General features: G+C 37.2%; 1 protein-coding gene across 1 annotated transcript in view; it reads left to right on the top strand.

Annotated features, from left to right (window-relative positions):
* Window positions 1–11,891, top strand: part of St8sia6 (ST8 alpha-N-acetyl-neuraminide alpha-2,8-sialyltransferase 6) — a 138,274-nt gene extending 126,383 nt beyond the window's left edge. The window contains exons 6-8 of the mRNA XM_021156593.1: window positions 850–962; window positions 4,259–4,351; window positions 5,602–11,891. Coding sequence (XP_021012252.1) covers window positions 850–962; window positions 4,259–4,351; window positions 5,602–6,070 — 675 coding nt within the window. The 3' untranslated portion in view covers window positions 6,071–11,891. The remainder of the gene's footprint in view (window positions 1–849; window positions 963–4,258; window positions 4,352–5,601) is intronic.
* The last annotated feature ends 584 nt before the right edge of the window (window positions 11,892–12,475 follow it).

The following is a 12,475-nucleotide window of genomic DNA, read 5'->3' as shown; positions in this document are numbered from 1 at the left end:
GCTACATAGTGGCTATCCTCAGCTACATAGTGGCTATCCTCAGCTACATAGTGGCTATCCTCAGCTACATAGTGGCTATCCTCAGCTACATAGTGATGTTGAGACCAGTCTGAGTTTCATGATAAATTAGCTTCAATAGAAGCATTATATTACAGTTTATATACAAGCATAATTTTCAAGTCCTCCATTCTGTTACATTTTATGTAGTATTTATCCCTCCCAAGAGGAATATAACAAACTTACATGATTAAAAAATAAAAACTATGTTGCAATAAGTTGACCATAATGGTATGCATTTATTTAATTAGTTAGATTGGGGGTGGTGTGCACCCATGAAGGCACACATATATGTAGAAGTCATCCCGATGTCTCCCTGGACTGCTCTCTACCTTATGTCTTCAGACTCCCACGACCCTCCCATGGAACCTGGAGCTTATTGCTTAACTTAGACCAGATGACCAGAAACTGGAGCTCCCAGGATTCACCTGCCTCTTCATGCCCTGTGCTAGATTGCAGGCATGTCTATGGTTTTACATGGGAGCTGGGAATGTGAACTCAGTTATCTTTTCACAGCAAATGCTCTTACTAAAGGAGTCATCTCTGTAGCCCCTGTGGTGCTTTTCTGTTTTTTACCCCCTCTAAAGTCTGCTTCTGTTTCTTTTTCTTACTCTTTTTCCTTCTCCTAAACACACAGGAAATGCCAAGCTTCTGGAAGCCAGCTAATGGTATTTGTGGCTTCTTTTCTGTAAGGGTCCTGGGAATTGGATATCTTCTACTGAGCCACGTTGTAGCCTTGCTTCTAGTTGTTAAGCAAGCCTGTGTTGATTGGTTTCCCCTCTCTCCCACCAGTCGCAGCCTTTTGTGGACTATCCCTATAACCAGTGTGCAGTGGTTGGTAATGGGGGAATTCTAAACAAGTCTCTCTGCGGAGCAGAAATTGATAAATCTGACTTCGTCTTCAGGTGAGTACTGCTAAGATGGTTTCTTGGGAACCCAGGAGCTATTGACTGCTTTAAAGGATACCAGGAGCACATCCTGTGTCAATTTTGCCTTTGTCTTTGTGATTGCATTGCTAGCATCTACAGGTTGCCCAGGTAGGCCTTCTTGAAGGTCATGGACTCATGAGTTCCTGAGCAGGTTCACATCAGTACCATAAGGACATGCAAGGAGAGACTGTGAAATCACAGTAGGGTTTGGGACTCTGGAGCTTATCAGAGCCTACAGCCTGTAGAGGGTGTCAGGGTTCTCTTGGAAAGGAGGACCGTTTCTCTGACCTTGAAGATCTTTGTTCTCATAGACCATTGCAAGGGATTTTACTCTTCAGTAACACTAGGAAAGATGCTGACCTATTTGTTTTGCGCACACACACACACCCCACCACCACCACCACCACCACCACCACCATTTTCCAGCTTGAAAAAAAATAATGTATGTTACACATATATGCTCAATTCTGGTCCTGTAAAGTATTTTTGCTTGATGTGAAGGTAATTTATGAAAACAGACATAAAGTTGGCTTGTGTGTGCTCCATGCTAATATTTGGTATAAAACATCCTACTTTAGGATATGACAGAGGTGACTTCCCTGTAATATGACTTAGAAGAGGGAGCAGAAGAAGTCTACATCTTCCTGTTCTGAGAACATCAATTTTGTTGAGATACTTTGGTCCCTGTGGATTTAATACTACTGTCCTACAGATGAACAACAGCCACAAAACAGCGTTCAAAAAATAGTTTCTCCCTCACTTACCTTGTGTTTGTAATTTATATTGGCAATAAATACACAATAGTTGATCTGATGGTCTAGAAATTATTGAACACTCATTGAATTCTTTACAGAACAATGTTTGTACTCTTCAGGTTTCTCACTGACAAGATCACTATCAGAATGCATTATTTATTCTTCCAAACCTCAGTGTGTGTGTGTGTGGTGGAGGCGGTGGTGGTCACAATGAAGATAAATAATGGTTCATGTGAGAGGCCCTTTATAGACTTAAAATCCCCCAACATCTGTGGAGAGTATTATGCAAAAGCATTAATTTTTCTTTATAGCAGCCATAGAAAGAACAATTTAGGCTTACAGTCTCGGAAAAAGTCTCAGCAGATTGTTGATTTATAACTTTAAGACAAGCCCTGGCTTTCCAGGTTCTGCTTTAGCTGACAATAGGATTTTTCTGAACATGCTCTTTCTTCTGAAGTTGACCATTCAAACTAGAAGCAAAATTAGGGCTACATATGGTGGATGTCATTAAAATGCACTTAGTGTTTAAGCCTGTACGTATTTTGCCTGTGCTTGCTCATCACACAGAGAAGTTGCCCATTTGTTTTTATTCCAAACATTGGGAGCTACATATTAAGTGTTTAAGGAACACATATGGCTGTAACTACATTATATAGTATGCTATAGCTATAATGTTACATCTGTGTGTGTATTTTACACAAATATCTTACATCTATTATACACACATGCATGTAAAAGGATGCACACCCACGTTTTCCACGATGTCTCTAGTTATATTAGAAACCACCTTTAAGCTTGGCATTGTGGCTCATGCATGCAATCTCAACAGTTGAGAGGCAGAGGCAGAAGGATCTTTGAGAGTCTAAGGCCAACCTAGGGTTCAGAGTAAGCCCCAGTCAGCCTGGGCTACAAAGGAAGAGCCTGTCTCAAACCACAATGAACCACTTCGGAGACTTCAAAAGAATATGTGTCTGTGATTTGTTACAGGAGGCCACTGATAAGGTCCTTTCTGTGACCCCTGTCTATAATGAATACATTTTTTCTGATGTATACTTTATGTCAAAGTGAGAGGGATATATTTCATTTATTCCGTGTTTCATCAGGTGTGGAGCAGAGTCCTGCAGCTGCATCCACATTGCAGATGGCGTGGGCTGTACACAGCTTTCCTGGGGACACTCAGTATTTACTTTCCATGCTCCTCCTTTTAAAAATGCTCTAATGGGAATTTTAAAAATATCCTCATTTTGATGTGATTGGAGTATACTCAAATTAGCATTGTTCATGGCTTCCCAATGAAAAATATTTAGGATAGTGGGAAGAAAATTGCTACAAAACACTAGGGATTCCTTCATAAATAACCTAATTTGGTGACAAAGTTATCCATATGGAGATCAGGAGATACTAGTGTTCCTATGTAGGTTTTATTCTGGGAGACTTTATTATTACATTTTCAGTACCTTGGCTTCTTTAACTTTGTATGGATCATTCCATTTCAAGAATGGAATCAGCATTTATCTATACAGTTGGTCTAAGTCACAACTTCAATTAAAAAAAAAAACTTGAAAATCCTTCAGAAGCATGGTGGGAAATATTCAAAATCTCTGGTCTTAGTACTTACAAATGTCAATGAAAATATTAAAATCACTTATCAAATTGATGTATGTTGTACAATGTTGAAACAAGTACATCTTGTACTTGGTTATTTTTAAGTGGCAAGCAGGTGGGCTCTGAGGTTCTTGTCACAGCACTGGTTTCCTCTGAGATTATAACAGTTATCAAGTGTGTGTGCGTGTGTGTGTGCACATGTGTGTATATGTGAATGGGTGTGTATGTGTGTTTATGTGTGTATGAGTGTTTATGTGTGCTCTTTGTGTGTATGTGTGTATGAGTATATGTGTAAGAGTGTGGATGTGTTATTATATGTGTGTATGTATGTGTGTATATGTGTGTATGGTGTGTATATGTGCTATATTGTGTGTATGTATATATGAGTAGGTATGTTTGTGTATTGTCTATGTGTGTGCATGTGTGTACATGTGTGTACGTGTGTGTATGTGTGGGTATGTATGTCTGTATGTGTGAGTATATGTGTGTGTATGAGTGTGTATGTCTGTGTATCTGTGTATGTCTGTGTATGTGTGTATGGTGTGTATATATGTTATATGTGTGTATGTATATATGAGTGGGTATGTTTGTTTATGTGTGTGTATGTGTATATGTGTGTGTATGTTTGTGTGTGTATATGTATATATTTGTGTATATGTGTGTCTGAATTTGTGTGAGTATATGTTTGTATGTCTGTACATGTGTGAATGCATGTGTCTGTATGCGTGTGTCTGTATGTGTATGTGAGTATGTGTGTACATGTGTGTGTCTGTATGTGTGTGCACGTATGTGTGTGTATATTTGTGTATGAGTGTACATGTATGTGTGTGTGTGTATGTATGTGTATATGTGTGCATAAACATCTGCTTTTTGCAGATTGTATTTTGAACATGTTTTTCTTCTTTTTTCCAGGTGTAACCTCCCCCCAATCACAGGGAGTGCTAGTAAAGATGTTGGAAGCAAAACAAATCTTGTGACTGTCAATCCCAGCATTATAACACTGAAGTGAGTGACTGCAAGTTCCACCACTCCTCAGAACACTTTCTGATCACTTCACACAATCCTCCCACTGCTGAGGCTGACAGGCCACATGGTGTGACACACGGCTGAGCTGGATTCTGGGGGAAACACAAAAGAATACATCCACAGAGTTTGACATCTCATGCAGTATGTGCTCTATCAGAAGAGTGACTCAGTTGTGCTTTTAGTGTCATGAGCTACATGTTTCTAATCAAAGGAGAATTTATCTCTTCAACTTAAAAATTAGAGAATTCCGTTTCTTCCATTTGCTTTCAGAGCCTTCAGGTTATTTACATCCTTCCCTTGGTGGTCAGTGCTTTCATGACAAAACTGTCTTTTAAAAAGTTTTGGAGGAAGCCCCCACATAGCCTGAGAAGGCACTGCTTGCTTTCATTTTGGATAGTTTGTTATTTAGAATAATTTTTCATGGCCCTCTTCTGCAATGTAGCTATTATAGAATATCCATTCGTTCATATAAGTTGCACATATACTTTCTGTCAAAAAGAGACTACTAATCATTTGTAATTTAATAGACTCCTTAAATTGTTCTAGAATCTCAGAGTGAAAAAACAGCGTAGCTGTCTCCACAAGCTAATTGTGAAATGTTACATAAAAGAGTTTTTCCTAAGGTGTGTGAAGGATAAGAAAATGATAGCCTAAAGCCAGTACACACACACACACACACACACACACACACACACACACATATTTCAGGCAGGCATAGGCTTTTTAAACAAAACTTCTATTTGTTGAATAAATATGTATAAAATGTATAAATTATAACTTTTAAATAATATATACATATAGGCTATGGTATTTGGTTAGATGTAAGTTTAACAGTATTAAGGGGCCAAAGCAACATTAGATAACATTGCTGTGTGGTAATATGAAATAATAGAAGAAATGTCTGTCTAGCAATAAGTCTTTGTCGCTCAAGAAAGAAGAATGAAGGCAGGCCTTTGATACTTACTTGATATTTGATCAATGTTTTTAACTCAGTGGTTTGACTTTTTAAAATAATGGATATAAGCAGTTGCATTTTGACCAAATATATATTCAATACCGTATAACCAAAATTATTACTATTATTATTATTATCATTATCATTACTATTATTACTATTATTGTTATTTCTGTACTGTGAGTGGCCTTTATTATATTTATTATTATTATTATTATTATTATTATTATTATTACTTCTGTACTGTGACCGGCCTTTCTTTTTAATTTGGCAGGTACCAGAATTTGAAGGAGAAGAAAGCACAGTTTCTGGAGGACATCTCCACCTATGGAGATGCATTCCTCCTCCTGCCAGCATTTTCCTATCGGGCCAACACAGGCATCTCTTTTAAAGTCTACCAAACACTCAAAGAGTCAAAAATGAGGCAAAAGGTTCTCTTCTTCCATCCCAGGTACCTGAGACACCTCGCTCTTTTCTGGAGAACTAAAGGGGTGACTGCATACCGCTTGTCCACGGGCTTGATGATTGCAAGTGTCGCTGTGGAACTGTGTGAAAACGTGAAGCTCTACGGATTCTGGCCTTTCTCTAAGACTATCGAAGACACCCCACTCAGTCACCACTACTATGATAACATGTTACCTAAGCATGGTTTCCACCAGATGCCTAAAGAATACAGCCAAATGCTCCAGCTCCATATGAGAGGAATCCTCAAACTACAATTCAGCAAATGTGAAACGGCTTAACGTTTCTTAGAAGGAGAATAATTTCAGTAGGTGGAGTGGATGTGTCACAGCATCTCCAAAAGCGAATAGAAGAAGGAACAGAGAAAGCATGAATTACAAAGGCGCTCTCCCACTTGTCTAGACCAAAGCCACCCGCCCCCACTCACTTTGCAGCCTCCATGAGTCACTCATTCTCACCTTCAACGTTCCTTCTCTGAGAATGGAGACCAAAACATCAGACTTGGATAAGTAAAATGAGATAATTTTTCAAATCATCATAGAATTTGATTTGAGCCAGGGTCTCTCAGAATGCTTCCTTGTTCCTATCCATGATAGCCATTCCCACCTTTATCAGAGTGGTAATGAAACTGTGCAATTGTGCCAAAGACCCTTTCTGAAGAGAATGTCTGAATCATGCGCCGAGTTTTTACACACAGCTCTTCCTTTATAAATAAATCCTTCCCATTCTCCCTCCTAGTAGAGTACAGAAACAAAATACCCTTGATGATTCAGGAAGAAAAGTCTTTTTTTACTTAGCAATGTGCCTGCTTCTGATTCAGTTCGCTTGTGACGTTAGTTGGGTGGGGGTTTTGTTGGATTTGGGGCGTGTCTTCACTTCTTTTGTCTATATTTTCCTTACCTTTATCAGTTTGTATTTGAGCTCCCTACTTTGGGATTCTGCAATTCTCTCTCCACTGACAGGATCAACTCAATGACATAAAGTAGTTCAAATATCTACTGCTTCTCACATGTTTTATCCATAAAGTTACTCATCTGATTTTTTAAAAAATAGTGAACATCTATTTGATAGACCCGAGGACCATCCTCCATTGGAGGATATGAAGATATTGTCACTGACAGAAAAGCAGGTGTGTGCCATTAATTGATAAGATACCACAAGCATCATCATGCCAGTTATGAACACAGTGCTGAAAGGATCATAGACAGGGGTGGTTAAATCTGATCCCAGTAGAATCAACTTCAATGTACCTATTTCAGGGAAGAGTTAATTTCACAATTAAAACTAGTAAATGAACCAATTCTTAGGCACATTAAGTGGATTCTGAGTAAAAGAAACGGAACAGCGGGAGAAAGCTGTTCCCTTGGTTCTGATGATCCAAATGAGCATGCTGGAAGGAGATTGTGAGGCTACCCTAAAAACTCTGTGTAGGGAGAGAGTACAGTGCATGAGCGTGGCAGCTTTTGTCCACACTCGTGAAGTGTGAGTAATTCAGAGCCAATCACATCACAAGGAAGGCTTAGGATGGACATACCTAACTCATCGCTCCAGGGAGGGATGAATGCTTTCATGAGAAATTACACTCATAAACTAAGCATCAGTTTTGAGTAAAATTTGAGTAGATGTTAAATATGAACATTTTACACCTCTTACTAATGTCCCACTGACACCTCTTAATGTAAGCACATTTATTTATTAAGTTATTTGACATTGCATGCTTATGTGTGTATATTCTGTCCATCTATCGATTTTCCCAAAAAGTAAGAGCATAGGAGATGAGGCCCACATGCCAAGAAAACTATAAATTTTACTCTTTAATTCTTACTTGAGCCAGCTTGTTGTTTATCAAGTGCTTTTTTGAAGAGACAGCACCCTGTGAATTCTTCATTCTGATACAATGTCACCTTGTATTTAACATTTGTAATGTTGTTTCAAGTTTACATCTCTTTCATTCTTTTATAGCAAATCAAACGTATTAGCTTTAGAAATTTATCAGAAGTTCATATATAAATATTTTGCAAAGGGTAAAAGGCTTTTTGTTAAATAAAATCAAATTTATCATTTTCTTCTGATGAATAGAGGCTCTTTTATGCTGCTGCTAATGCACCTAATTAGCTTTAAATAAACTCCTAGCAACATTGGTCACGTTTCAGTCATGCTATTAGCAAAAAAAAAAAAAAAAAAAAAGGAAAAAAAAACTTTTTAAAAGTACACCAGAATACTATTATTTTTGTAGTTAACAAAAATGTTTCTCAAAGTATTTTGTGCTAAGTAGAAACAAAGTCTTTTTGATGGTGTTGGCAAAATATGACTGAAAAATGAAAGTAGGAGACTACAGTGACATAAATTATTAAATAGTCTATGTGGAGATGTTACAAATTATTCTAGCAAATATTATATCTTGTCAGGAAGTTTCCAGCTTACTTAGTGTTTTCCTATGTAAGATGCTATTTTAACTCCAGAGACTTTTTTCTCTAGAATATCAAGACAGACAGACAGACAGACAACTCTAGTGTCACATACATGGGTTTCAGAAATTCTCAAAATAATGTGAGGTTAATATCACGATGACAGCCCTGTTTCAACATAAATCAGTAGAAAAGGAATTTTTGAAATTTCTAGAAAAGCACAGACTTCCCCACATATTAATATCATCAGTTTATTTCTTGTCTCATGTTTGTGCTGCCAAACCTAAGCACATCTGAAATTTTACAACTCTACCTGGATTAACATAGACAGTAGTCAGAAGATGCCCCGAGATTTCCTGTGTGCTGTGATTAGATCTCATGTTGCTTAATCTATAGAGCTAAAGGTGGAACTTGGAGATGATGGTGATGATGGTGGTGGTGGTGATGATGATGATGATGATGATGATTTGGTCCTTTGATTATAGTGTGACACTTCCAGCAAATCACTGCCATGGCACAAAGAGTACTGTGACTGATGGTTCACAGTTCCCAAAGCTGACATGCTGTTTGTAAAAACTGTTGCTTGGTGCTATGAACTGGATGCGTTGTATGTCATCTGCATGTCTCCAACATGTTCCTCCTTTGATTTTCCTTCCCAGATGGGTCTGTAGTTGTGATTTACCATAATTTCAGGCTTCTGGCTGTTACTCAAACTATCTTTAGAAGAATCCACATCTAACAGAAGTGGGTGGCTTCTTCCTACCTGAGAAAGCATGGCTTTCCCTTTGTCCCCCAGAGATTTGCCATAATGCCCTTACCCACCCCCACCACCAAAAACAAAACCCAACATGACTACACATATTCTAAAATGTGCTAGCATATGAATTAGGATAATTCAGTATATCAGTATATGTAGCTACATAAATTGTAAAACGAAACTCAGTTCTTTTTGTTTCGTAATGGTGGATAATAATAGCTCAACCTTCCATCAAGATCCAAACACAAAAATAACCATCAACTCCTTGTAGACTTGTAGATTAACAACATTGAATCTGAAAGCACTGTGGAAGACTCTCTGTGTGGCGAGCATTGTGTAACTGCTGGTAGATGGGATGGATCTTATATTATGCTATTAAATTCCCGTTCATTGATAGCCATTAAAGAGAGGTAGTCTGAATACTGGTACTAGGTAGTGGTAGACTTTCAGTTAGGAGTTTTAGGATGCCACATGCTTCTAGGCTCTAGGAGAGATACCAGCTTGCCTGATTTTATTTTCTGTTTTTTGTTTTTTGTTTGTTTGTTTGTTTTTTGTTTTTTGGCATCACTGGACAATGTAACAGAACAATAAAATTCAGAAATAGTTTCTTTCCAAATATGAAGGAAAATACATATACAAGTTCACCATCCACAGTGCTACATGCAAAAGAGGAGGACTCTGTAGACAAAACTAGAGCTATTTTTTTTTAAAACTCCCAGCCAAAAGAGAAGGTAGAACACGAGTTTCAAGACAGATTTTACTGTACATGTACATTTAAACCTAGTAAATGTGTGGACTTTCAACAGATACCCAAGACCATTGTTCCTGAGAACTTTCTTTGCATGGAATACTGAATTGGGCCATAAATCAGACTCATTTCTGCTTGAACGTTTTTACTTGCTTCCAAAAAAAATCTTGCTAATAAATGCTGTATCTTGTCATATATTCTTAATCATTCCAGGAAATTCAGAAAACTTTGGGAAAATTGAGAAAAATGCATATAACAGGTATGCTATGATCTTATGACTATTGCAGAAGTATAGTTTTGATGTGACATATTCAATATTTTATTTATGTAGTATTATATAAAAGCATTATTTTGCTATTAAACATTGAAGACATTGTGAGAATCTGTTATATTTCATAGACCTAGTAAGAGTCCTTCTCTATACTTAACCCCCAAATCCAGGTGTATTCAGTATTTCCTGTTTATGTGTGGTTCTGAAGGGTGGATAAAATACCTCTTGACCTTTTATTACTCTGTGTCATTACTCTTCTAGGGTAATGTTTGGCTTTATAAAAATACTCCAGTGGCATATGATAAAGATGTCACTGCTTGTGTGGTGGAAACAGTGAAACTCTTTAACAGAGAATGTTGGAACCCAGATCTTTGCACGGGAAGAAATATGTGCCTGCACAGCACCATGTCAGATGAGAAGCAGACTCCAGATAGACTCAAGGAATACAAAGTCACAGCATCAACTCCAAAGGGGGGAAACACATCGTTACAGGTTGTACTTCTGCACGTAGCAAAGATAATTATTTTAAGTAACTAAGCTGAGAAATGGCAGGTGTGACATATTAAAATGAAGTATTTCTTCTCACGAAATGTCTTCTCAATACTCATAGGCTCATGACAGACAGTTCAAGGGACTGCCCATCAAAATGTAAAATTTTTAAAATGAGAAAATATCAATACAGATGCTGTTTACAAAGGAAAAGCCTGGGTAGCTAATAACAACAAGAATTGCTCAAACTTATTAGTAAACTGAGAAGTGAAAATTGGAGTAAATGCTACATCCATTGTATTGGTAATAGTTAGTAATATGATTAATTCCCAGCATTAGGAATTCAACACTTTGGAAGTGCTGAGTGAAATTTGTCACACAGTTCTCCTTTGGCCCAGTCATCTTATTTCAGGATTTATGAGCCAGAGAACTTCCAGGAGTCAAATATTAAGGTAGACGATTAGACAAGGATCTTTTCACCTTGGGAAGTTAATGAGTTAAATTTGCCAGGTACATAATGTAGAAACTAACACAGCAGTTAGAAGCAACTTGCTATAGAGAGATAAAATAACAATAGTCTTAACATTTTAGCATAAAGGAGAAATAAGCTAAAACAGTGCCATTCTGTCACCTTAAAGTATATACATTCCTCCCTACATATCACAATCACACATCAAATTCACAAAGAGTATCCACTTAGAAGAGGGGAATGGGATGGGCTTAGTGATAAAACATACATCAGTACCTTTACTGCAGCCATGCACACATCCATTCTTATCTCCCATAAAGTATTTTACTAACATTGAACTAGAATCTGAGACACAAAACTGTAATTTACGTAAGGTTGCATTATAGGAGCAGAGGTAGCATCCAAACTCTCATGTCTGACTATCAAGCCATTTCCCCCGTGTGCAAACACAAAGAGGGAAGAAAACGAAGCTCGTTCTCTATAACGGACGTACGCCCGGCCAAGGGCATTCAAAGTGTACACTGGCAAAGTTTTGACCTGAGCATGATCAGGAAGCCATCTCCACTGCCAACATGTGTCTCCATTTCTCCCCAAATATTTCCCCGTACTAATTTATAATCACTTAATCCTTCTTACTGCTTGATGTTTTTACCCTACTTCCTCAGAATTCCTGATCTGCTTTTTCTATAGACTAGCTTACATTTTTACAATATAGACTGTTTACATTTTTTTAGAATTTTATATAAATGAAATCATGTTTATGTACATCCATGTGCTGTCTTGCTCTTTTTCTCAAAATGAAACTATTAAGATCAATTTGTGTTTCTGTCTCAATAATCACTTTTAAATTTTATCTGGCTATAATGTAAGTGTAATGTAAGTCTGTTTACACACTCACCTGTTTATACACAACTTTGTCATCTATAGTTGTGGATGCTACTAATAAAGTTATCACCAACAGTCATGTACACATCGTTGTGAGTGTGCGTTGTTATTTCTTGGGGACAAGATCTATGGAAATGACTAGATCATATGGTCAATGCGTATCTAACATCTTTCACAACTAGTGAATAATGAAAGTTTTACAATTTGCTGAATTCAAGTTTATTGAATTTTCATACTTTCTGTGGAAAATTACAAACACTTTACCAAATCCAGGATCACTAAGATTTCCTGTTTTTGTGTAGGAGATTTACAACTTAGTGCTTCTATCTAGGTCTGTGAGCCATTTTTAAATAATTATGTTTTGTATATATTTAAAGTGTGAGGTAAAGTTCAAAGTTAGTATATTGAACCTATCAAAAGTACTTTACATATATCTATCTAAAATTTTGTAAGAAACTTGCTGAAAAGATATTCAGACTTATTTATTTGTGAAATTTACCTACTTCCATTGATATATCTGTTTTTATGCCAATATTTCATTTTTACCATTGTAGAATGTCATAAATCTTGAATAAGAAAGAACAAGTACTCTGGGCATTCTCTCTCTCTCTCTCTCTCTCTCTCTCTCTCTCTCTCTCTCTCTCTCTCTCTCTCTCTCT

This window comes from Mus caroli, chromosome 2 (genome assembly GCF_900094665.2).
Source record: "Mus caroli chromosome 2, CAROLI_EIJ_v1.1, whole genome shotgun sequence".
Taxonomy (NCBI): domain Eukaryota; kingdom Metazoa; phylum Chordata; class Mammalia; order Rodentia; family Muridae; genus Mus; species Mus caroli.
The sequence above is the reverse complement of the archived record's forward strand: the minus strand, read 5'-3'. Positions and strand labels throughout refer to the sequence as shown.